At 38.1% G+C, this 26,114-nt stretch overlaps 1 protein-coding gene across 1 annotated transcript in view; it reads left to right on the top strand.

Moving 5' to 3' along the window:
* Positions 1 to 7,149: 7,149 nt before the first annotated feature.
* Positions 7,150 to 26,114, top strand: part of Rad23b (RAD23 homolog B, nucleotide excision repair protein) — a 42,347-nt gene continuing 23,382 nt past the window's right edge. The window contains exons 1-3 of the mRNA XM_047524840.1: positions 7,150 to 7,622; positions 20,993 to 21,074; positions 22,583 to 22,662. Of these exons, the coding sequence (XP_047380796.1) occupies positions 7,557 to 7,622; positions 20,993 to 21,074; positions 22,583 to 22,662 (228 nt within the window). The 5' untranslated portion in view covers positions 7,150 to 7,556. The remainder of the gene's footprint in view (positions 7,623 to 20,992; positions 21,075 to 22,582; positions 22,663 to 26,114) is intronic.

The following is a 26,114-nucleotide window of genomic DNA, read 5'->3' as shown; positions in this document are numbered from 1 at the left end:
GCCTTGTAACTAGTCTGTTTGTATCCTTAACCTGCCCCAGGAAGTTCTCCATGCAGAAATCAAAGCAATTCTTTCAAAACAAAAGTCACAACATGTCACTCCTCTGCCTTCATCCTCCGATGACTCTCCAGTTTATTCAGAATTAAAGCTGAAGTCTTTGCTGATAGGCTCACCTCTCCTTTAACTGACCCTTTAACTGACCCTTTAACTGACCTCAGAATTCCTTCTATATGCCAAGCACACTTCTACCTCATGGCCCTGCACCTGTCTGCACATGAATACAATGTGAGTGCGAAGGTTCCTGGCTATCACTGTTGGTTCCCTTGTTTGGTTCCCTCTAATTTTCTGTGGTAACTACATGGCTGGTTTCTTTTCTACTTTCTGTACTAGTAGCAACCCAGAAGGGAACTTTTCTTAATTAACCTGTGTGTCAATCTGGACCTCAGCAGAAAAACAGATGTCACATTCAAATCAGGTATTTTTTTGGGTTGAATTGTGACCTTCTCCTCTTCACAAAACAAACAAAAAACAACAACAACAACAAAAAAAACAGTACCTGGGAGTCTTGTGGTCATTATGATGCAAATCATTATATAAAGTTATAAGGCTGGGCTCCTAATCTGACTTATTTCAGAAAAGTCCAGTGGATAAGAACCTGTCACCAAAGTTGGAAGGTACCATAAGACCCAAGAAAGAAGCCGATGAAACCACGATTTGCAAAATGAAATTTATTAGGGATTTATGAACAGAAGTGTCTTAAGTGGTAGCAAAACAGGAAGCTCCCTGCACCTAAAGACAGAAGGAAGGATTTTATACCAGGTGAGACTCAGCCAAGCTTAATATACCTGGGCTTTCTCAAAACTATCAACATATCAAACATCAGTAAAGAAATAATTCAGAGGCATGACATAAAATGCTCAACTATCTTTTTTTTTTTTTCAGGGCCAAGAACGGAACTCAGGGCCTTGTGTGTACTAGGCAAGCACTCTGCCACTGAGCTAAACCCCCAACCCCTCAACTGACTATCTTAATGACAGTTTTTATCCTGTAGGGCTCACTTGGTGGGAAATGGCAGTTTGACCAGATGGCAGTAGTCATGCTACACTGAGTCCCTATACCTTGTAAGAAGAAACACAAAAACACAGACATAGAAAGGGAGAGTGCCATTTAATGATGGAGGCGGAGATTAAAGTGCTAAAGCTGCAGGTCAAGGAACAGTGAGGACCATACAACTACCAGGATCCAGGAGGAGGTAAAGAACTCTCCCTGACAAATTCAGAGGGAGCAAAGCCTTGCCAATATCCTGATTTGGAACTTCCAGCCTCCAGAACTGCTAAACGATAAATTTCAGTTGATTTAAGTTATTTAGTTTATGGTACTTTTTATGGCAGCCCCAGGAAACTCTCAGGAGGTATATTCCAGAAAGATCTGATAAAGAGACTCTTTACAAGAGTAAGTATAGAGGAAACTGGAAGGAGACTCCAGGACCCTGGAGTAAGAAATAAGGCCCTGAAGGCCTGAAGGGACAAGGTCGGGCATAGTTACCAGAATCTGGAAGAGTGTCACCTGAAGAGGAGTCACCCTGCAGAAGCAATGACTTCGTATCAAGTGCATTGCCAACCACAAGAAGGAAGGAATTCCCTAACTTCACTTTCCTCCCTCCCCACTTCTGCTCAGACTCCCCAGGAAGCCAACTGCTGTAGTTTGGAAAGGTCAGCCTTGTCGGGGCTAACAACTGGGTGACAAGGAAAAATGATGCGGGGCGTGGAGTGGGAATGAAACCTGTCTGAAACATTCTCTGTAGTAACATTCCTTTTCCTGAGCACTATTGATTCTTTTCATGTGCTTTTTAAGAAAAATAGTACTTATCATCTGATGTAATACATATACCTTTTGATTTTTAGTTCCTTATGTTTATTTAATTATTATCCTACTAGAATACAAACTTCACGAGGGCAGTGAAGTTTGAGGGATACTACTGTATCTTCAGCCCCCTGAACACTTTCTGATGTGAAGTCTCACTGTTTAATGAATGAATTGTGGGAAGTGTGGAATCTCACCTTGGAGCTATGGTTTGGATGTGTGATGAATGTGTGACTGTGTGCCCCCAGGGTTGTAATCCCCACTGTGGGATATTTTTAAGAGACTAGAAACCTGACCTAACTATTGCATTTAGGGCTGGGGCCTTTGGGAAGTGATCAGGATTAGATAACGCCATCAGGTGGAGCCCCTGCGATTGAATACCCATGGCTTTATAAGAAAAGGGAGAGAGCAGACATACACAGATGCACTTGCATGCTCCGTTTCTTACCATGTGATGCTTGTGATACCTTGGACTCTACCAGAAAGGAGGCCATGAACAGATATTTGAGCAGAGGTAAACTTCTTTCCTTTATGCACCTCCATAATTAGAAACCAAAACATCTCTTTTCTTTATGAAGTCACTCAGCCTCAGACATTTCACTATGGTAATACAAAATGGACCAATACACCTAGTATTTTCTAGATCAGCAGCTGCTGCATATCTTCTTGCTCATCCTCTTCCCTGAAACCATCTGACTGATTTCCAAAAATACAAGCAACATTCCTAGGAATCAATGACTCCTTCCATCATTTTATCTTGGCCTATCAACTGTAGAAGGGAGGCTGGAGATGTTGTTGACAAGCCTTTGTATTGTGGCACAGGGGTAAGGCCTTATCTAGCCTGTGGGACTATGGGCTCAGGCAACTCATTCTACAGGGGGGGTCCATATAGGGCTGGGGATATAGCTCAGTTGGTACAGTGTCTGCCTCACAAGCACAAGGTCCTGGGTTCAATCCCAGCACTGCAAAAAAAAAAAAACAAAAAACAAACAAGGGTGCATACAGACTATCCAAGCAGTTTTATGGGGTCAAAAATGACTGTCTAGCATGCAGTTTTTCTAGAAATAAAACAGTGATTTTATCTTAACACTGTGCTTTAGAAAATATTATGGGTGAACTTTTTAACTAATTGACTCTTAAAATCTACTGTTTCCACAGCTATTTGGTGGAATATTTCTAGAAAGTTTCTAAACACACTCAAAACAATGCTTACTTCTAAGAAGGGAGAAGGAGGACTTTTCAATCAATTCTTCCCTACGTTTCTGTTTTTCTTTTTTTTTTTTTCCCAGCCACAAGCAGAATATTTTTTTGTTTTTAAACATACATTTATATATGGAATCTCCCCCTTCCCTTTTCTTTTGTAGACAGTAGTATTTGTAGAGGATAAATTTAATATTATAACTTTGTACACCATATATTAGTTTTAAAATATTTTCACATACTGAGCACCTACTGTGCTCCAGGCACTGTACTAGGTGTTAGAACAGCCACGAATGAAAGCAAGTTCACCTCCCCAAGAAGCAAATGCCTGGCCAAGAGAAGAGGTCCAATGTAGGTTGAGCAACCTACCAGTGCTCAAAAAGCTTTGGATTTTGGAGAGTTTGAATTTCAGATTTTTGGATGAGGGATCCTCAATCAGTAAAATCTATACAAATATTCTAAAATCTGAAACACTTGAAATTTGAAACATTTCTTGTCCTAAGCTTATTAGATAAGAGACACTTACTTGTGGTTCTTCTATATTGTTTAAATTTGTTAGAGAGGTCCTCTCTGAGGAAGTAAAATTGGACTTGGAGCTTGTAGGAGTCCATTTTCTGCTGCTTTAAAAGAATATCACAGATTGGGTAGTTCATAATGATAGAAGTTTATGTGGCTCATGGTTCTGCAGTCTGGGAAGTCCAAGAGCAGACACTAGCATCTGGTGAGGGAGGCACTTTCAGCTGCACCATAACATGGTGGAAAGGCAAGTGGACATGCACTAGACAAAGGGAATCCAAGTCACTTTTATCAGGAAGCCACTCCTGAGATAACTAACCCACTCCAATGATAATAACATTACTCCATTCATAAGGAAAGAACCTAATCACCTCTTAAAGTTTTCAAGTCTTAATACTAAATGGCAGTAAAATTTCACATGAATCCAGGTGCAGTGGATTCTGAAGGCAAAAGGATGGCAAGCTTGATGCCAGCCTCAACAATTTAGCAGGACTCTGCCTCAAAATTAAATTTTAAAAAGGACTGGGGATGTAGCTCAGCAGTAAGAACACTCCTAAGTTCAATCCCCAGTGCTGTGGGGGAAAAAGGCAACATGAGTGTGAAAGGAGACATTCAAATCACAGAGAAGAATCTACAATAAAAAAAGAGCCATTCAATTATTTGGAAAGACAGAGTTCAAGCTGAAGGAACCTCAATGCAAAGGTCCTGAGGACAGAACCACCCCAGCATGCATCTGGGATTGTAGCTCAGTGGTAAAGTATTTTAGTATGCCCCAGGCCCTGGGTTCAATCCTCAGTATTGCAAAACCAGAATACAACTTTGCCTGTTTGAGGAATGAAAGAAAGGTAGTACAGAAGGATGACTGCATGAGAGAGAGAGAGAAGGAAGAGGTGAATTTGGAGAATTTGATAATAGTCAGATCATATAGGCTCTCCAAGGTCAGGAAAAGAGTTTGAACTTTATTCTAACATGTAATTAGGTATTGTTATGGTATTGTTAAGGGACATTTGGATATTAAATGTCCCTTTAAGGTCCATATGCTAAAGGCTTAGTTATCAGCCTGTAGTGCTGTTGGGAAATAGTAGAAATTTTAGCAGGAGGTGCCTAAAGAAAGGCCATTGGGGACATACCTTTGAAGGGATATGGGGCTCCACCCCTTCCTGTCTTTGCTTCCTATCTTTGCTTCCTGGCTGCCATTAGGTGAGCAATTACATCTCTACACCCTCCTATAATATACTGTATGTACTCCACAGGTCCAAAGCAATGCGTCCAATTGACCATTAACTGAAACTGTGAGACAATATAAATCTTTTCTCCTTGTAAGTTGATTATCTTGGGTGCTTTGTCACGGTGAGAGAAATCTGACTAACAGATATTAAGCATGGATGTGACATGACCTATCATTTAAAAAGATCACGTTGGCTGTTGGAGAGGCAGCTGGGGCAAGAAGAGTGAAAATGGGGAGACCTGTTGGGAGCAGGTGAAGGACGATGGAATCACCTATAGAAGAATAGTGAAAAGAGGCTGAATTGGGATATAGATTGGAGAACAAAGTTGATAGGACTTACTAATGAATTGGATGGCAGTTGGGGAGGGAAAGGTGAAGAAAGGGACTTAAGAATGAAGACTAGGTTTTGGTCTGAATACCTAGGTGGGTGGTGATGCCATGAACTGAGCTGGGGAAAACTGAGGGTGGTGGGGGCCAGGGAACAGTGAACAGTTTGCAGGGGCAGGAAAGGTCCATAGGGAAGTCAATTGTTCTGTTTTGCCATGTTATTTTTCTGAGGCTTGTTGTATTTCAAGTGAAAATATTGCTTAGATGGTTGACTGACTCTATAGTTAAGGGTTTAGAGTTAGTCCAGACTGAAGGTATTTCAAAACAAGGACCAAGAGGAGATCATCTAGTGACTAAGATATAGAGGAAGACAGAGGGCAGAGAATTAGAAATTGAATCACAGTATAGGGAAATAGATGCTGTGAGAGGAGAAATACCATGTAAGTGGAGAGGAAGACTACTCAGGAGTTTCATGAAAGACTTATATCCAAGTTTCAAGAGTCTATGGAAAACCACAGTGACAGTATACCCACGAAGCTGCTGGCCCAGCGTGGTGACTTGCAATTGGTCATACAGCTAACGGTAGTCTGACTGTAACTCTGTTTGATACTTGAACACTTCAAGTCAAATGTCATGGGGGAAGGGGCTATTAAGAGGCAGCTCAGTCAGGTACCTAGGAATACCAGCTCTGAAGTCATCTGCCTGAGTTCAGCGTCTGGATCTACCACTTACTAGTTTGGTGACTCTAAGCACATTATTCAACATCTCTGTTATTTTAGTCTTCTCATCAGTAAATGGGCATACTACTAACAGCTAACCACTTACAGACTGTTATGTTTCTGGTACTGAAGTTTTACATGCATTATTCCATTCCCCTCTCCAACAATCAATAAGCTGAGTGACCTTATCTCCAAATTACTGCTAATGAAATGGGAGAACATTCATCCATTCCACTAATATCTGCTGTGTGCCTGCAATACGCCAAGCATTATTCTTAGGTGTTTGGGGATTAGCAGCAAACACACACACACACACACACACACACAAAAACAAACAAACAAAAAAAAAAAAAACCTTGCTTTTATGAAGTTTCAGCTTGGGGTTTAAAGGAGGAGGAATGATAAACTTAATTAACATGTATATTATATGGTAATCAGAAGATGATAAATGTTAATAGGGAAAAAAAGCAGGACAAAGGAACTAGAGAAGTTGCAATTTTGAGTGATGTAATCACAGTAGACTTCACTGAGGCGGCGAAATTTGAGCAAAGCCTTAGCAAGTGGCAGATAGAACGGGAAGTGCAAATAAGGCACTTGGGGGGGCACATTTGCCTACTATCCACCGACAATACCATGTGGGGTAGAGCAACGGATGCGGTGAATGGGGAGGGACTGATGAACTCAGCTGTAAGAACTCTGACTTTTCCTCTGGATAAAATGTGGAACAAGAGACCTGTTAGCTCCAAAGAAGTGACATAACTTGACCTCCGTTTTAAATCCGTCCTTCTGTTTAAGTCCAAGGTACCAAGGCTAGAAAGAGAACACAAAGTCTGAAGCCGGGCAGTCTGGCGTTGTAGTCTACTCCAGGATTTAAAAATTAGTGGACACCACAGAAGCTCGCACTGCGCCCGCGCCCCGCAGTGCTGGCCCACCACTGTGGTTACCGCGATCATTTCACTTACACTCCGCCCCAACTACCGCCCTCTAGGTCCCCGGGTCCAGGTTCAGCATCCACTCTCAGCTGTGCCTCCACGTAGCGCTTCCCCGGCGACGGATTGCGCAACTCGCGCAGCCGGGCGGAGCCTGGACGTAGGCGGAGCGACTAAGGGAGGCGGGTGGCCTGAGCTCCCGGCTGCAGACGCGACAAGGAAGCCCCGAGGGCCGCCGACGCCCGCGGTGTGCGTCTGCGCACACCCGATCCCGGCCGCCCACATTCCAGGGCCGCCATAGGCTCCGCCCCCAGTTCCGGGGCGGAGTTTCTGGCTGCGCTTGCGCACAGGCTCGCCGCACCCTACGCCTGCGCGTTTAGCCGACCCGGCCCCATCCCCCAGGTTTTTCTGGTGGGGGAGGGGGCACGTCTCGGCGAGTCACGATGATGGCGGCCACCATCCTGTGGTGAGGTAGCGGATTCTCAGCTGCTCTCGAGGACCCCCTCGCTCCTCCTGTGGACTCAGCGGCCGGCGCGTGAGGAAGCACGCGGCCCGAGCTCGCGGGGAAGGCCGCAGTCGCGGGAGCAGCGGCGCGGCCTCGGGCACGGGCTGGGGGAGAGGCCGCTCCGCTGGGCGAATGTGACAAGCCCCCACCCCCACCGCCTTCCTCCTGAGAGCGCGAGGAGCGCGGGCGACCCCGGGGCGGCCAGGCCACAGACCCCGCCCAGAGGCCCCCACCCGGCGCAGGCCCGGCAGCGGAGCTGCGGCGGCACCATGCAGGTCACCCTGAAGACCCTCCAGCAGCAGACCTTCAAGATCGACATCGACCCGGAGGAGACGGTACGCGCGGCGAGGCCGCGGGCCCGGCGGGGGCGGCCGCGTGCGGGAGCCCCAGGCGCCCGCCGGGCCTGGGCGGGGGGCGGCGCGCGGGCCTGCAGCCGGGACCTCGGGAGGGCGCGGCTGGGCCCTGGCGGCGTGCGGCGGACCGACCCTCCTGAGGCTCCGCGGGCTTTGTGGTCCCAGAATGGGGAAGCGGAGGCCGGACGCCTGGAGGCAGATGGTGTGGAGCACACGCCCGCGGGCACTGGAGGCCTCGGCCGGAGCGCGTGGTCGTGGGGCGGGAGGGGGAGGGGAGGCCGGGGCCGACGGGGCCGCCCGGGCGGTGGAGCTTGGCCTGCTGGTGTGGTGCACAGGTGGGGGAGGGCGATGTAGGCGTCGTCACCACCCCTGCGGGGACCTGGTTAGGCGCTAAGGTCTAGGAGTTGGTAACCCGAGATGATGAGCCTTAAAACAGTATCAGGTTCTGTCTGCAGCCTGCCAGAGGTGAGTGGTGAGGGGTAGTGGAAAGGAATTCTTCGCCCCTTCTCTTTAGAATGTGTTATCACAGGTCATTTTACTGCCGTCCTGCAGCCACCAAACCCACACCCACACACATTATGCTGAGGCCTGTTAGTAAGTTTTTTTTTTTTTTTTTTTTTTGACCCGAGAGCCCTTCAAATCCAGGCTCAAAACTCAGCTCCAGATTTAACGGGTTCTGCTTCAGAAGTTTTGTAACCCTGCAACCTCCATGACTCTTCGAATAGTAGCTTTTAAAGGGAGAAATATATAAAAAACTGCAAATCGCTTCAGCTGGTGAAGTCTTAAATACTTCACAAGTTCACGTGATAAATTCTAATGCCGTCTTCCCTATTTCTGACTGCAAAAAGTGACGCTGTTGAAGTTAATTCAACTTTATGTCAAGAATCTTGAAAGTGTCATGAGTATAAATTTGTATGTTCTGGAACTGGACTGCTGTACACTGTTTGGTTTATAATGCGAGGTTTAACCCAGCAACTTACTGCCCATCTCTGTATACCTCTGTGTGTGTGCACACACACACACACACACACAAATACATTTTTAAAGCTGAGGCCTTGCTATTAAATAGAACTGCTTTCCTTTTGTGGCTCTAACTCATTTCCTAAGACTTTGGGCAACTTAATCTCATCTTCTGAATAGCAGTAATACCTGCAGAGGTGTGAAGATTATGGTAGTTTGTTCGAGGCCTGTAAATGAAATCAATTATTTAATCAATGGAAGGTATTAAGTTTATCTCATAAAGTTTTCTATCTTTACTTTCTTAAACAGAGAGTTCCTAACCTTTTTACAGTTGTGAAACAAATTGACTTGATATCAGTACTTTTCATTGTAAATATGTGTATGGTATGTAATAAATTCTGAAAGGTATGGAAAGTAAATCATGTGGTATGAGGAACTTTTCAGTGTGCTCAAAAGTAATAGTCAACATTGGGTGGATTGATAACTACTAATAGAATCGAATTCTTCTTGAATATTCCCTTACTGTTTGTGTACTAGTAAGTTGGAGGATGAAAGTTAAAGTACAGTCAACTGTTGAATGATTTTTAGACCAAACTACATAAAATGTCTCTTTGTCTTTGATTCTTTGTAGTGATAAATTTTGGTGTCATTTTGCCACTATGACTATCAGCATCATATTCAGAATTAATATTAGAATTACCAAAACCTAAGATTTGAATTTTTTTAAATGTCTGTGGTCTGTTGAAATTGTGCAGTGACTCCACACTCCACTGCAGTACTTGTGCTCTGAAAGATTTATACTACTCCTCAAGCACTTTATATGGATGATTATCTTAGAGTCAGTAACATTTGTATAAATTTTCAACTGCATTTATCTTCCACTTTATTTGCAGGGAATATAATTAGTATATTACATAAGTATATTTTCAGTAAGCTCATTGTTACAGTGGCTTCCTTAACTTTTTGTTATTATTTATATAAATTGTTGCTATTAATTTAAATGTAAAACCTAATACTTCAAAATGTTTTTCCAGACAACTGTTCTAACTAATTCTATTCCATCTCCCCCGCCCCTCCTTTGGTGGGAATCAACTCGGCCTCATGCATACTAGTCAAAGGCTCTACCACTGTTCCATACCCCGGCTCTTATTTTAGCTTCATAGGGAGTTGAAATTAGTGTCTATTTTTGATATAGTGCTTTAAGATTCCTTTAAAAAGGAAACAATGAAAATCATTTTCGGTGTTCTGTTTTTAGTTTGTTGTGAAACTGTGTAACCAAGGGTTTTAGAAATAGTACTAAAATTAAGAAAAGAGGATTTTTAGTGAGAAATATAGGTATATCAACAATTTGACATATTTAGGCTTCTCAGACCTGTATTTTGGTAGTTTAAGGTTTAATTTGGTTCAATTTTTACTTGGAAGGAACTAGGGAAATTAAATAACTTAAGGTACCTAGCATAGAAACTTTTGGGTTCAAGATGAGCATGAGGGGGAAAAAGATTGAGAGATAGTAGGAATTAAAGATTCATTTGTTGAATAAGTAAATGTTTAGTGAGCTCTGCTGGCAGGACTGGAGGAGTACAGGGACTTGTAGGAAGGGCATGATTTGGTCTTCTGGGAGCTTTATTGATCTAACTGGTGCTCTGTGGCTAAAAAGGGAAGTACAAAATGGAAAAGGCAAGATAATTTGTTTTTAAGGTGTTTTTATTTGCTCTAGTTTTTGAAAGTTAGAAATCTCTCCCTTACTAATTATGTTGTACCTCTGCATGACCATTATCATGCACTGCCTTTATCGTTAACCTTTGCAAAGATTCTTTTATTTTTACAATAGTGTAGTGCGTCTTTTATAAAACTTTCAAGCAATAAGGAGCAAAGTGAGATATGTTACATGTGAGAGGCAGATAAATTTCTTTCATTACGTGATGTTTTATTTTAAATAGGTGATTTACTCTAAAAATATGGAAGATATTTAACCTACATACCAAAGATTCTGAGATGTCTCATATTCTACTACTTCTAAAAGATTAAAAATTCTACAGTTTGTTGGTGTGATGGACATTTAGCAGAGAATGGAATGCACACAGTTTTTAAGCTTTGATCCAAAGTCACTTCATTTTTTGTTGATGCTGCTTAAAGCCATTAATTAAGAACAGGCAGATTCAAGAATAAAAATATTGAGGTCATTGCCACTGTAGTATGTGGTATGCACAATTATCCTATAGTCTGCTAACCCCTGATACTGGTTTTGTGCTTTAAATAATGGGGGTCGGAGACCAGTAAACTTTAAATGCGGGAACTGAAATGAGGTTATGTTACTGTATAAGTGACACTAAAACTATGCATTGGATGATTTTGATAAGAGAGTTAGAATGTTTTATTTAGTATTTAATATGCTATACAATAATCTACAAAGAATTACCTCACTTTTTATTTTATTTCTGTGATGATTGTGATTGCTATAAATATTGTTATAAAATAATTTCTATAGTATTTGCTAGCCATTATTTACTAAGATAGTTTCTGTTTATGATTTATTGTATTTTTAATATAGTCATGGTAGATACAGTGCCTTCAACATTGAGTAGTACATAAAGTACCATATTGCAGAGGTGAAATGAATGGTTCTTGGCATATTGGTAGAACGGATCTGTGAAGAAACTAGAGCGTCTTATATGGTTTCTGCCAGAGTTGATTTTTTTTTTTTTTTTCCAAAGTCTGGCACTAGTGGGCATGTAGTGAAAATCTTTTTAATGAATTGAATACATTCTTTTGGTGGACTGTCAAGTCAGTGCTCCTTGAATGTAATGTGTTTGCATGTTGATTCACTTATTTAACAAATATTGGTTGAGTGCTTACTAGATATTAGGCCGTATGCTCATGGTGTGTATGTACATTTTAGAGGGATAAGATACTCAAAAAACAAATATAAAGAATTAGGTAATGATAAGTGCTGTATAGAGAACTGAATAAGGTGAGGTGATGGGATAGTGCTTGTCCTTTAAGTAGACTAATCACAAAAGGCCTTTCTGGGTAAGGCGACATTTAAACTGAGATCTGAATAATGAGCATTCAGAGATGAGGGGAGTGTTTTCTTTAGGTGACTGGGGCAGAGACCTTTAAGTGTACTTTGGAAATCAAAAAAGACCTGTATTGCTGAGGTAAAGAGGAGATTAGAGTTAGGCAAAGGACCAAAGCACGTGTTGTAGGCTAGGGTTTTTCATGGTAAAATGGGAAGCCTTCATCAGCGGTGGGGAATCTCGTTTATAATTGTAGAAGGTTACCTTGATGCTATATGGAGAATGGATGTAGGGTGGGCAAGAAGGAAAACAGTGAGACTTATTAGGAGGCTTGCACAATAGTTTTAAGCAGTTGCATCTTGGATTAGGGTAGGAGTGGCAATGGAATTGGGATATGTTTGGGGAGGTAGAGTAGTGATAATTTCTTTGATGGGTTGGAGCGAGGCAAATTGAGAAATCAAAGATTACACTTAAATTTTGATTATACAGATTGTATGAATACTTGTGTTCTTTCCTGAAATGTAAAGGCTAAGAGAGGAGGAGGATTGGAAGTTGGGGTAAGAACTCAAATTTAAGGTGCTTGTTAAATATTAAACATTTAAGTGGAGATTACATTTGTTATTAGAGTGGATTAGAGAGAAGTTTGAACTGGAGATAAGAGACGTGAAAATAGCTAGCATATGTGGTTAACTTCAAGGAAATGGGACAGGATGAAATCTCCAGCAGTGTTTTTCAGTGCCTATTCCTTGAGAAAATTGATCTCTAATGCCTAAGTTATTCTTTGTATGTAATTGATTTACTTTTGTGTTTTTTATAATTGTGGGACTTTGGTGGGAATGTTGCTAGGAGGATGGATTTAGTTAGGGCTGAATTCTGAGCTCCTCTGATATGTGGAGATGAACAGAGGTCATTCAAGGAGCAACCTTTGAGATAGGATGATTTTTAAAAAAAAGTTCGGAGCAGGAAAAAGGTCAAATGTATCTAATGCTTGAGCAATTAATAGTAAGATGAAAGCAGAAATGAGAGCTTTGATTTTGGCAAGCTGGAGGTCATTTGTGACCTGCTTTCTCTTGGTTAGAGGTGTTGCTGAAAGTTAGATTCAAGTGAATTGAGTAAGGAGCAGTAGGTGAGGAAGTGGAAATAGTAGGTATGGACATATAGTGTTATTTATCCTTGACATTATTCTTTTTCCTGATTTACCAATTTTCTTTGTCATTTAAAATAAATGTGAAATTGAATACAGTAATTCTAAGCTTAATAGTGTGTGATAGATATTGTTTTAAGAGAAAAAAAAAAAAACGTATTTTTTTAGTCAACTATTTTGCTACTCTGACTAAATGATCTGACCAGCACAATTATAGAAGAGGAAAGGTTTATTTGAGGGCTCATGGTTTGAGAGGTCTTAGTCTATAGAAGGCCAAATCCGTTCCTTGGGGCTCAAGGTGAGGCAGAACATCATGGCAGAAGAGTGTGCAGAGGGAAAGCTCGCATCATCAGGAAGCAGAGAAAGAGTGTCCCCCTTGTCTCCACTCTCCAGATACTAAATATATATCTCAAAACCACGCTCCAATTCCAGTCTCCTCTCGCCACACCCTACCACTTCAGTGAATCCCTGATGGATTAAGACTCTTACAACCCAGTCATTTCTCCTCTAAACCTTCCTGCATTGTCTCACATGTGAACTTTTGGGGGACACCTCACATCCAAACCATAACAATGTTGTGAAAAGTATGTAGTAGTATATGCTTTTTAAAAAGGAAATTAAAATAAATCAACAGTAAATGGTTTTGATAGTTTTGTTTTCTACAAAAGATATTCTTGCCTAGATCTTTGGCCTTCTGTTCTTTAATCTCTTCTTATCCAGTGATCTTTCCTTTCACCCCACTTCAACTGTTCAGTCTCAGGACTAGGAACTAACCCTCTCCGTTCCTAGTACTGTAGCTCTTCCTCCATTACTAATAAACTTTAGCATCCCACACTACACTCCCTCTGATTCCAGCTATAATGAGATTTATAATCCATTACCTTCTTTCACTGACCCTCACACTTCCACTTTTGTCCAACTAAAATAGAGGCAGTGAGTATACACACTCCTTGGAAGAGTTGGAGTGACATGACTGTGACTGGGCTGCCAGAGTTTAAGTCCTGCCTGAGCCACTTGACTTGTGAACTCGGTCAGATTACCCAATTAGTGCCCATTTCCTTACTATAAGATGAGAACAATAGTTGTGAAAGTAAATAGGATTTTGAAGGTTTTGTGAGTTTGAGATAATGTGTATATAGTGCTTAAGGATAGTTACAGTGCTTGGCAACATGGTCCCACTCTTACACCATTGTTCTTGTTTGGGAAACCCCCAATGTAATTCAGCTGGATTTTGTGCTTACCTTAGTTCAGCCAAAGAAAAATGTATAGCTATATGGACTTGTCTTATTTAAATTCATGAACATACGAATTAATTGGACCTGCAGTGTACTTCTTACAGTCTACATTTCACTCGTCTGTTTGCTCTTCATTGCTATAGGGACATTTCATATTTTCGCTTCTCCTTTTTTTCAACTACTAATAATCATTTTTATTTTATCGAGACTTTCAAAAGCAGTTGAGACAGAACTTCTACAAGGTCCTACAGCCTATATATGTGCTAGTCTCTTAATTGTGGCTGGTACTTATCTAAGACCAATCCCTCCACTTTAATATCTGTAAAAGGCATCACTATAACATATCTCCTTTTCTCTTCTGCATCATTGGTTTTTCTACTTCTAGAGTGCATAAACATCTTTTCCCATCTTAATAAAGTCCTTGTCTGTATACCTCTGCCCTATTTCCTTGCCCTTCACAAATAGAGTATCTTAATACTGTTTATGTTTTTTCCACATCTTGCTCTCTTTCAGATATACCATAATGCTCCTAGAAGGGAGTTTTCCCCCCACTTGTTATTTGTCTTTTGTTCTTGAGCACAATACTTTAAAAAATCTTTCCTTATTTGTAAAAATGGAAGTAGTAATAATTGACCTGTCTTCCTTAAAGTTGATGTGAAAATCAGGTGAAATCAGGAGTCTAAAAGTTATAGCAAATTGTGAAATTAGAAATAAATCGTGCTTTTTTTATGCAAATTCTGCTTTTATCAGTTTTCCTTTATTTTGATCAGTCCTGTCACTATGATTTTTTTAAAAGGTTTGTGTGAATGAGGTATTTTCATTCCCTCAGTGTGACACATCAACAGTTTTGAACAGTGTATAAGAACAGTGAATAAAGTCCTGTTGTTTTGACTTGAAAATTGAGACTTTTTTCGATGGGTGATATGTAAAATTTCTGTTCCATTTTGAAAGAAAAGTGCTAAATTTAAATCTGCTATAGCAGGGTGGATCCTCCCAAAGGACACTATACCATCTATTCTCTGTAGGATTAGGTAAATAAATTTCCTTGTGTAGTGTCTCAAATTCAGTTTTAAAGCCAAATGAACTTTATAATCACTTTAGACATTATGTAAACCTGTTCAGCAGAGGAAGTAGATCAACTTCAAATGACTGATGCACATGAACAAGTCCTAGATACTTAAAGAAGTGGATAAAATTGTCAGCCACTGGTTGCATTAGGTGGGCAACTTTTTTCCCTTTTCTTTTTTAATGTGCTAAATTCATTGTTTTGCTTCTATGGAAATATTATTATTATTATTATTCAGAACTGGAAATTGAAGCCATGGGCACTGAGCTGCAACCTGCCCCCCCCCCCCCCCCCCGTCCTTTCATTATTCTTTTGAAAGACTGTTTCACTGAGTTGCTGAAGCTGACTTCAAATTTGCAATCTTTCTGCTTCAATTTCCCTAGTTGATAAGATTTACAGGTGTGCATCACTGTGACCAGCTTATCTCTCTAGATACTCTAGAGCTGTAGGTATCAGAGTTCTGCTTTCTCAATTTCCAATTTCTGTGTCTGTTTTGGTCTTGTTGAAATCATGCTGTCAGTAATATATTTTAGATGTGATTAAGTGGGCATGTGTAGGTTACTTAGGAACTTAAATGCCATTTTACATGATTTCTATTGGGAAAATAGATTCTGGATTTAAAATAATAAACTTTTGGATGATAACTCCAATTTGAGGATTACCTTTGTTACTGTCTCTGCTCACATAATACTATACTATCATTTATTCTTTAAATAAAAAGAAAAATCTCCTTTCCTGTTTTACATTTTTAAAAATTCCTTGGATCCAGAGGGGAAATCTTTTCCATTTCTGTTTAAGTCAGCAGATATATTTATATAATCAATTCTTTTTAAAATTACCTCGAACCTACTTTGGAGAAGAAATTTAGGAACTTCTTGGTGCCTGTGCCAGTTTTTCAAATGGAAGGATACCACCCAAGAAACCAAAAAAGAAAGTTTCATATATAGTGTAAATCTCTGAAATCCTTTTGTAGACATATTTCACTTTTGGAATCTTTTTCTCTTTTACTCTTTTACGCTCTTTTTTTCTTTAACTGCCAAAATTTGATTGCTGTTATTTTTGATTAATTGATTATGTAGTAGTAGAGCTGCCTTGAACTCCCCCTCCCTTTTAATCTCTCAAAATTGCAGTGAATAAATATTGATGGGGAATATGATGCAACTTTTTTCTTTTAAACTCTAGTTTTCCCTTAAAATGGTTAAATTATCTAGGCTTTGGCGTAGTAAATGAAGTAAAAGGTAAAAGGCTTTGTCCCTGTTAAGTAATAACCATTGTATACTTTGTGTTCTTCCAGTCCTTTTTAAAATATATCCACATGTAATAAATTAAGCACAACTATACTTGTTTTTAAATAATTGCTTAGCCATTGACTTCCCTTTAAAGATAACTTTAGATATTTCATTCATTAATATTGCATAATTTTCAAATGAATGTGCAACGTTCACCATTTCACCTTGAAGGATATTAGATTTGTTTTTGTTTTTAGTGTTACAGTGGCACATAACTTTGTTTGTGTGTGAGGAATTAATTGGATCAAAGGCAGACTGACTTAAAAATGCCTGAATCAGTGCTCCCAATACACCAGTATTTGGTGTATTGGCTAACTAGTGAGGATTCAAATTTATGTAGTCTGCCTCTAGAGCCTGTGTCCTTAAACCTTTCCTCTTCATGTGTTTGGTGTCCTCATCAGAAAATAAGGATAGTATCACCTGTCTGTGTACTCATTACCTATTAACTGTGTAGCAAATTACCTCAAAGCTTAGTATTTAAAACAATAAACATCATGGTTTCTGCAAGTCAAGAAATTCAGGGGCAGCTTAGCAGTGGTTCTTATTTAGAGTTTTCATGAAATTGCATTAAGGGCTATAGTCACCTAAAGGCTTACCTGTGGCTGGAGGATTCCCTTCTAAAGTGACGACTTTGGAGGCCTCAGTTTCTCTCCACATAGGCCTCTCTGCAGCTGCTTGAGTGTCCTCAGGCATGCAGGCTGACTTCTTCCAAAGGAGGTGATCTAAGTGACTCAACGAACAAGATAGAAGTAGTGGCTTTTATTATAAATCAGATATCTTCTCTAGATTACTTCTAATAATGTAATACAATGTGAATGATCTATAAAGAGTGGTTATGGTATATTGTTTAGGGCATAATTGCATGGAAAAAGTCTGTATGTTCTCAGAACACAATTAGGTTCCTGAACATAGTTGGATTCCCCCCTCCCCAAACATTTTCAGTCACAATTGGTTTAATCTTTGGATACAGAAACTGGGGATGTGGATGGTTGACTACTGCCTGGTACAATAGTAATAAGAAATGACAGGGCTACAAAACTAATAAGGAAAGATATATTGTAACATTAGGAAACTGAGTTACATGAATATTCAATTAATGACTCAGTCAACAATCAGTAGTCCTAGAAATCTTATGCAAAGTGCTGTATAAGAAGATTGATATGGCAGTATGTTACACTATTATTATAAGAATACAATTATCAGCTATTATTTTTATTGTATCAAGCATACAACCTAAATTTATTGACCAGAAGTGACAACACTCATGCATTACTTAATGACGGGTATGCATTCTGAGAAATACATCTATGACTTTGTCCTTGTGAGAACATCTTAGAGTGTACTTAGACAAACCAGGATGGTATGGTTCAATCATTCATTGTGGCTTCTTAGTGCAATCCAGTGATGGGGTGAGAATAAGATGTATGAGGCTATGCTGGTGCAACATTGTAGTGGTTCACAGAAAACTTAAAGTAGATAGCATTCACACTAAAATAACAAAAAAATGACAGTTATTATTAACAACTGGTATGTACTGCACATATGTGCTTTGCTTTTGTGACTGGCAGCACGGTTAATTTGTTTATGCCACCATTACCACAAGTGCATGGGTAATGTGTTGCACACAGTGTTATGATGGCTGTGATGTCACTGTGTTAGGAATTAGTTTTAGCTCCATTTCGATCTTACAGGACCACCTGGAAGGTCTGAGGTCCACTGTTGGCCAAAACGTGTTGCAATAAGAGAAAAGTATGTGAATGGAAATGAACTGACTTTGAGGGAGAGGTTGACTATAAAGCTGGGGTGACGAGAGTGAGCAGGCTACTCGAGGAGTCAGAACTAGTAGAAGGAATTAGGTTTGAAAAGAAGGGATAGCACTTTTGTTAATGGGTGGAAGGGAGATAAGATAGATGTGGTTGTGACAAAACGTGTCAGTTCAGTGGCAGGAAGTTGAGGATGAGTTCCTCTGATGTTTTCTGTTTAAAATAAAATGGAAAGTAGACATTTTGGTGTGGCAATCAGATCTGGAGGAGAGGGCTGGCCAGGATAACAGATAATGAGTATTTTCCTTTTTCAACAGAAGCATTTACAAGACTGGATGTAAGTGTGGATGGAGTCACATAGAAGGTTCAGATTAGCTAAATGAGGTGGAAGAGTGAGTTGAATACTGCTGGAAATTATCTCACGTTGGTTCATGTAGAGAATTTTGCCTAACAGAAGCTGCAGAAAGATAAGGGGGTCTGTAATATTAGGAAGAAGGTGATAGGAGGATTTGCAGTGTTGTCTAAGAGAGTGGTAGTGAAGATGGACGTGAAAGTGGAGACCAGGGACCAAAGTATCTGTGAGGTTCTGGAGCATGTGTAGTGAACAGTTGTTGAGAGCCAACAGGAATAGATGATTGTTCACTTGTAATTTCAAAGATAGAGTAGTTTTATGGATGACAGAATTTAGCCTGTGGCCTGAGGTGACTTAAATGGATTGGAAGTAAATATCATTGTTATGTGAGATGAAGAAATAATAAATAAATTTTGGACAGCTCATTGAACCCATTCCAAAATCTGGTTCAGGTACTTTCTTCAATATAATTTGTTTAATGATGAACATAATTTTTAGCCAAATCACATAGATATTTGGGTGTGTAGATTTCTCATTATTATGTTTTTAATATTTTTCAATCACTTTGTGTTTTTGTTTGTTTGTTTATTGAAGCAGAAGTTACTTAGAAAGTGGTTGGGATTTTTTTGTCCTGATTTTCTTAATATAAAGGGAAATTTTATTCCATCCATTTCTGTTGGATGACTGTATATTGTCCGTTAGCATTCCGCTCTTTTGTTTTACATATAAATATTTCCTACACATATTTCTTTTATTCATTCAACATATAATAAATGAGCACTCATATGTGCTAAACCACTGTGTGCTGTTCTGAGAACTGAATTTATTTGTAGTGACCTATGTAGTCTCAATTCGTTTGTGGCTTTTCTGAGCGATCATACTTGCAAATACTGCGTCCATCTTAACCACACTTAGCATAGACTTTATCATCTAATGAAAAAAACAGTATACCATGTTGGATAATGGCATGTAATTTGTGTTCTTGAGTTTGCTGACCATTTTCTGAATTCTTTTCTAAAGTTCTTGTGTTAGGTTTACCTTTGAAATGTGGAACAGTGGAAAGAAATATGTTGAGGTTTCTGGAAATTGGGGAATGTCGATAGCAGTGTTGTTACTGACCCATACTGTGGCGTTTGCAAAATGCTTTAAAAGTTTGAAGTCATAGAGATAGATGATTTGGGTTCCAGCTACCACTGAGCAGTCCGATATTGAGACTCATGATTTAACCTCTTTATTTTTTATCTCTTCATTGGTAACATGGAGTAGATGATATTTCTGTTGATTCCAGAGTTTTATGGATTATGTGGATTTTGCATGTTAACATATTTGAAGCTAAATAAAAATTCCAGTCTCTTTTTTAATTGTATAAAACAGTTATCTTTGTATTCCTTTCTGCCAAATAGTTTTTAACATAAAGCTCAGAACAGTTTTTCAAAACCAGTCTGGGAAATTGGAGGAAATGGAATTTCCCCCTTGATTCTTGTGCTTTTAATGTAATGTAATTCCAGCGTAGTGCAGTGTTTCACACCTATAATCCTAGCAACTCAGGAAGCTGAGGCAGGAGGATCACCAAGTTTGAGGCCAATCTCAGCAACTTGGTAAGACTCTGTCTCAAAATAAAAAACTTTAAAAAAGGACTAGGGACAGAGCTGAGTAATCAAAATAGTCCTTAATTCAATTCCCACTATCAAAAAAGAATATAAGGGACTGATGATATGGCTCAGTTGGTAGAGTGCTTGCCTCACAAGCACAAGGCCATGGGTTCAAGTCCCAGCACTACAAAAAAAAAAAAAAAAAAATGTAGTTCCATTAAGGCACATGGAAAAGCCAAGTTCCCTTGACTTTTACTTTTGTACCACCCTTTCATGTCAGTTACTATAAGACATCCACTAGACACATTTTCTAAATCCTTAATGAAGAGACCTTAAAGGTCATTTGTAACTTGTTCTCCTTCACAAAAGAGACTGATGGTCAGAGAAGCCAAGATACTTGTTTAAAATCATTCTGAGTATTCCAACCACCTGTAAAGTTTTTTTTTAAATAACTGGATTCCCCAGATTGTTTTAGTTGACCTTTATAAAACCCATGGTTGATTATAATGAAATATTACAATGCTTTTAAAATGAATCATTTGCCTTTTAACATTCATATTTAACCTTTAATGTGGAAGTATTATTATGAATGAGACCAGATTAGAACACTTACCTTTACTTTCCTACTCTGGGAAATAAGCCCATAAACTTTATGCAAAACCAAATCTTTGATTTGTCAAGTCAGCTAGTGTGTTAATAGTCAACTAGTATGTAACAGTCAACTCTGTATGTAATAGATGGTATAATGCAAAGTTTATGTCTTTTGTATCAATTAGTACATGTTAATAGGAAGTGTTTGGGTATAATATTAGCAAAGTTTTTGGAAGCAGTCATAAATAAAATATGTAAAAATTTTATCTTGCATTATTTATTCAGGATCTAGATTGTCCTTTTTGTTTAGACTTTTTAAAAAGTGTCTTTATTGTTCCTATAGGTGAAAGCACTGAAAGAGAAGATTGAATCTGAAAAGGGGAAAGATGCCTTTCCAGTGGCAGGTCAAAAATTAATTTATGCAGGTATGAATTAAATATTGAAATTAATATACTATGTCTTGTTTATAGTAACATTCTTTTAGTTTTAGAAATGTTATCTTACAAATTATAGTATTCAAATTGATTGTCAGAAACATGATTGTATAGATAAAAGCAGTGAGAGCAGTCATTTGAATATGGCATTAATATTCAATCTTCTCTTTATTCACATTTTTCCTACATTTTTCCATTGAATGGTGTAAGTTTTACGTAGTTTGATCTTTTTTAAGCATCATGTAACCAGATGTTGTGTTTTTAATCAAACAGCATTTTGGGTTTTTTAATCTATTAAATGGGAATTATACTGATTGTGTTTGTTGATGTGCTTGAAGTCATTCCTGTAAAATTAAATTTATATCAAGAGTTCTTATAAGTCAGTAAGGAAAGGATGGTTCAATTTAAAAAAAACAACAGAAAACCAAGAATGTGAATAGGAAATTGTGAATTTAATTAGCCTCACTGGTAACCAAGACAAGATGTGTTAAAAGTAGACTCAATAGCCAAATTTAGTTGAGAAAAATTCTCTTTGTTCTTCAAAGGAAGTACTAAACACTGTTGTAATTATCAGTACAATTGGTCTTTGATTGCCTGCAGATTCTTCATCTTTCCTGGATAAAATTTCGTAGTATTTCTTTAAATAAGATGGTTTAGAAGAAATGCTAGTCTGATGAGCCAATCCCAATATTTTTATAGGTCAGAATTAACAAACCTAAAGAGATAGGCATAAAACTGCAAGTTTCAGTCCTGTCAACCTGTTGTCTAATTCCAATAAAGAGTAGAGACCCCGTTTCTTTCTGGCTTTATTTATTTATTTATTTTTTCTTTTAATGTTTTATTAGTCATTCTTTTTTTTTTTTTCTTTCTGGCTTTATAATTGCAGCTTTTGGTGCAATGACTTTTTAAAAATGCGAAACTAAATTTAAAGAAAAGGAAACTTCAAGGAGTCCTTGTTTACTTGTGCATTACCAAGTTCTATACCATCTTCCTTTTTCTTGTATACCATGTCATTTTTTGAAGTGTTTTTTAGTATCTTTTCTAACATTGGAATATTTCTAATTTGTGAAGTATCTGGTATTTTAGGAGCAGGAAGTTTTGTTCTTTCCTTCCATCAAGAAAGAATATAGGTTATTTTCTAAGAAATACCTAAGCAATCAAATATTTAATTATCTTTATCATTATCATCTCCCCTTTCTCAAGGTTTATTTCATATTTCCTTGCCCAGCAAGTCTTTTATATAATTAATAACAGTTTTAAAAAATTGCTTGGCATTCTGTATATAGTAGATGTATTTGACATCACTTAGTCAAATGCTTATGCCTTTTTAATTGTATTTCCATTCATCATTATCTTGAATGGTTATGGTTTTCTTTTGGGGCAAGAATTAATTGATGGAATTAACATTGGTTATTAATTAAAAGAAAGTTGTTTTGACTTCATTTGTGTTCAAAGATCACTGTTCCTTAAATAACATTTTTTTCCTCTGAATATATTAGGCAAAATCCTCAATGATGATACTGCTCTCAAAGAATACAAAATTGATGAGAAAAACTTTGTGGTGGTTATGGTGACAAAAGTAAGTTTCAGCCTCATTCTTGTGTCTTTATGCATGAATCTTTTTAAAAATAATGCTCCTGGGCTGGGGTTGTGGCTCAGTAGTAGAGCACTTGCCTAGTGTGTGTGAGTCACTGGGTTTGATCCTCAGCACCACATAAAGATACATAAATAAAATAAAGGCATTTGCCCATCTACACCTAGAAACTAACAAAATGACCCAGTTCCACACAGTGGACACAGTTTACATGTATCTATAGATTGCATATGTAACTGCCATTTTTTAATTTACTTGAGTCAACCATACAGTTAATGGTTTCACACATTTTAATGTAATTTTTATATAAATTAAAACAATTGAAATATGAAATGTATTAAAATTGTACTTAGAAATCTAGTAAATGTTATTCTGGGACTTTTAATAAGGGTTCTTTTAAAGGGACATGGAAGTTACATACCAAACCTGACAAACTCCTCAAGGCAGAAAAGGCGTGTAATGTAAACTCATTATTTGATTGCTTTTTCTTAGTAAAGAAAAGGCAGCTAAAGAAATTTGGAATATTCCTCCACCACATCACCCCTGGTGTTGAACCTTGGGTCAGTCAGATCTGTACACCCAACCCTCACCCCATTTTTTTAAGTTGCCAATACTGTCTTCGTACTCCTGCTTCAGCCTCCTAGAGTCACTGGGTTTACAGGCATGCACCACCATGCCCAGCTATTGGAATTTTTGTGATGAAGGTTAATTTTTTGTGATTTATTGGACTGAAACATTTGGGATGATTTATATAATAGTGAAATTATCTCTGTAGCAGGGAATGAACATGGACTCCTTAGGAGACTGCTAAATTTATAAACTTGTATATTAAAGGATACATAATCATGCAGTGAAGAATTAAGACTAATAACAGGAGTGTAATTTATGACATTAATTTTAAGACTGAATTGTTTTGATCTGAGAAAGAAGAGCTTTTTGTTACTATGATGAAATACCTAATGCAGCTAATTTTTTCAAGAAAAAGAGGTTCATTAGATCAGAATTCAGTCATAAGGGTTCCACTCTGATATCATCAGTTTCCAAAGACCGATTAATCATCCTCTTAATACCTTAAAATAAAACTTGGGTATTAAAGTACTTGAGTTGGGAGGAAGTGAGGTAACCCAAACAATAGCAAGTAGTGTTACAGCATTGAGTGTGAATTTAAAACTAGTTCATGAAGGTTATTTTCAAAGTAGCTAAATAATTGATAGTAGAAAATGAATTGAAATAACTTTTAATTATTATACACATTAGTACTGAGAAAACAAAAAGCAGCTAAATGGTTTAGACAGACCTGAAAATTTTTTAATCCAAGAAGGACCATTTAGCTATACTTAAAGTACTTACTCATTAAATGGTCAACTTTAACTACAGAGAAGGAATTAAGTGAGGAAACCTTGTATCGTCTAGTTTTAATATACATAACAAAATTTATCAGATAACTATTTCCAAGTGTACAGTTCAGTAGCATTGTTTTGCAAATATCACCACCATTCATCTTCAGAAATTTTATTTTTCCAAACTGAAACTCTGTACTCATTAAATACTTTCATTCTTCTTCTCTTCACCCTCCAGCAACTACCATTCTACTTTTCTGTCTCTGAATTTGTCCACTCTAGTTTCCTCTTTTTAAGAGAAATCCTACAGTGTTTGTACTTTAGTGACTGGAAGCATAATGTCTTCAAGGTTCATCTGTGTTGCAGCATGTGCCATAATTTCCTTCCTTTCTAAAGTTGAATATTTTTTCTCATCTAGTTTTATACATATTATATAAGGGGGAATGTGATAGGTACACATTTGGATGTTTTGTTATTGTTAACATATTCCTTTGATATTACATTCACCTTGACTATTCATACTGTAAGAATTAAGCAGAAAAAATCTCAGAATAGGTGCATATTTTTGAGGAATAGATACTTGGTGCCCTATTTATTATAATACAGAATTCTAATGATAATCATCATTGTTTTATTTTGAAGATAATAACAGAGACCAACTATTAGTTAGGCATTATGGAATCAAGACCTTGTCACAAGGAGAGAGGAGAGACCAGTTAAGATCAAAAGCAAGAAGAAAGCAGAGGGGCTTGGTACCATCAGGAATAAGTACTTTGTGGTAATAGGAACCTTGGTCTACTACAGTAATATACTGATCACAGATAATTTAAATAAGGCATTTTATCTAGATCAGTTATTATGTTTTATGCTAAAAATAGAAACTTACCCTTGTAAAGCTCCAATTTATCCATAATAACTAATTGCCTAACGATTTCTACTAACATTGGAGTTTTAAGAAAATTTATAATCTTAAGTATTATATTGGCCATTAAGAACGTCACAGAGCTAGCTATAAGACTCTTGGAATAGAACAAAGGAGTAAATGCTACTGGTGTTTTTTAAAACCCCCTCTCCTGACCTTGTACTAGGCATTTTTTCCCCAAAGTACTGTCTGTTAGCTCAAATTGAACACAACAAGGCAGCTCATAGCTTTTGCAGTTTGTTGGTTTTTGCTTGCAGCAAATCATGTTGCATTTTAATCCCATCTTCCACCAAAACAGTTAACTCTTTTTGTTCATAGGAAAGTTATGAGCTAAACAGATAGTGAATATTGATGGGCTTCAGTATAAGAATAAAACTCATATAGTGTGATTTTTATACATGTGTAATTGCATTTTTGCTCTGTAAGAAGCTTTATGACTCTGCTAATTTAGCAAGTGCTGAGCATCTGCTTATTTGGTCTTTAATTTTTTATGTATCTCAAAATGTTAACCTTTTTGTACTTGTACCTGTTGATTTACAATCATTATTGGGGGTGTTCTCCTCTTAAAATGTAGCAGAATATTTATTAATAATCATAATTCTATTTATATTCCCATTTTAAGGAAATTATATTGAATATACTTTTGGGGGGTGGTGGTGGGGAACGGTGCACCAGGGATTGAACTCTGGGGCACTTAACCACCGAGCCAAATCCCCAACCCTATTTTTGTATTTTATTTAGAGACAGTGTCTCACTGAGTTGCCTAGCCACCTCGCTTTTGCTGAGGTTGGCTTTGAACTCATGATCCTCCTGCCTCAGCCTCCCCAACCACTGGGATTACAGGCATGCGCAATAGCACCCAGCTAAATATGCTTTAAATAGCAATAAGTAAAGTCATAATCAAGGGTACATAAAAGTTTTTTCAGGAAAATTATGTGAATTTTGAAATATTGATCCTCCCCCCTTAAGATGTGGAGGCTGAAATTGTTGTCTAAAGCTAATTGAAGTTGATAAGATAAGCTTAAATGGTTTCAGGAACTTTGGAGAGTAACATAGTGCTGATACTAATTTATTTTATACAAAATTATGTTTAAGTTGCAATTTCGTATTGGTATTTGTAGCATCATGAGAGAATATAGTCTTCACAAGATGTATTTTCATGTAACAATGTATTT

This window comes from Sciurus carolinensis, chromosome 14, assembly GCF_902686445.1.
Source record: "Sciurus carolinensis chromosome 14, mSciCar1.2, whole genome shotgun sequence".
In the NCBI taxonomy this organism is placed as follows: Eukaryota; Metazoa; Chordata; class Mammalia; order Rodentia; family Sciuridae; genus Sciurus; species Sciurus carolinensis.
Note: the sequence above shows the minus strand (reverse complement) of the source record. Positions and strands in the feature narration are given on the sequence as shown.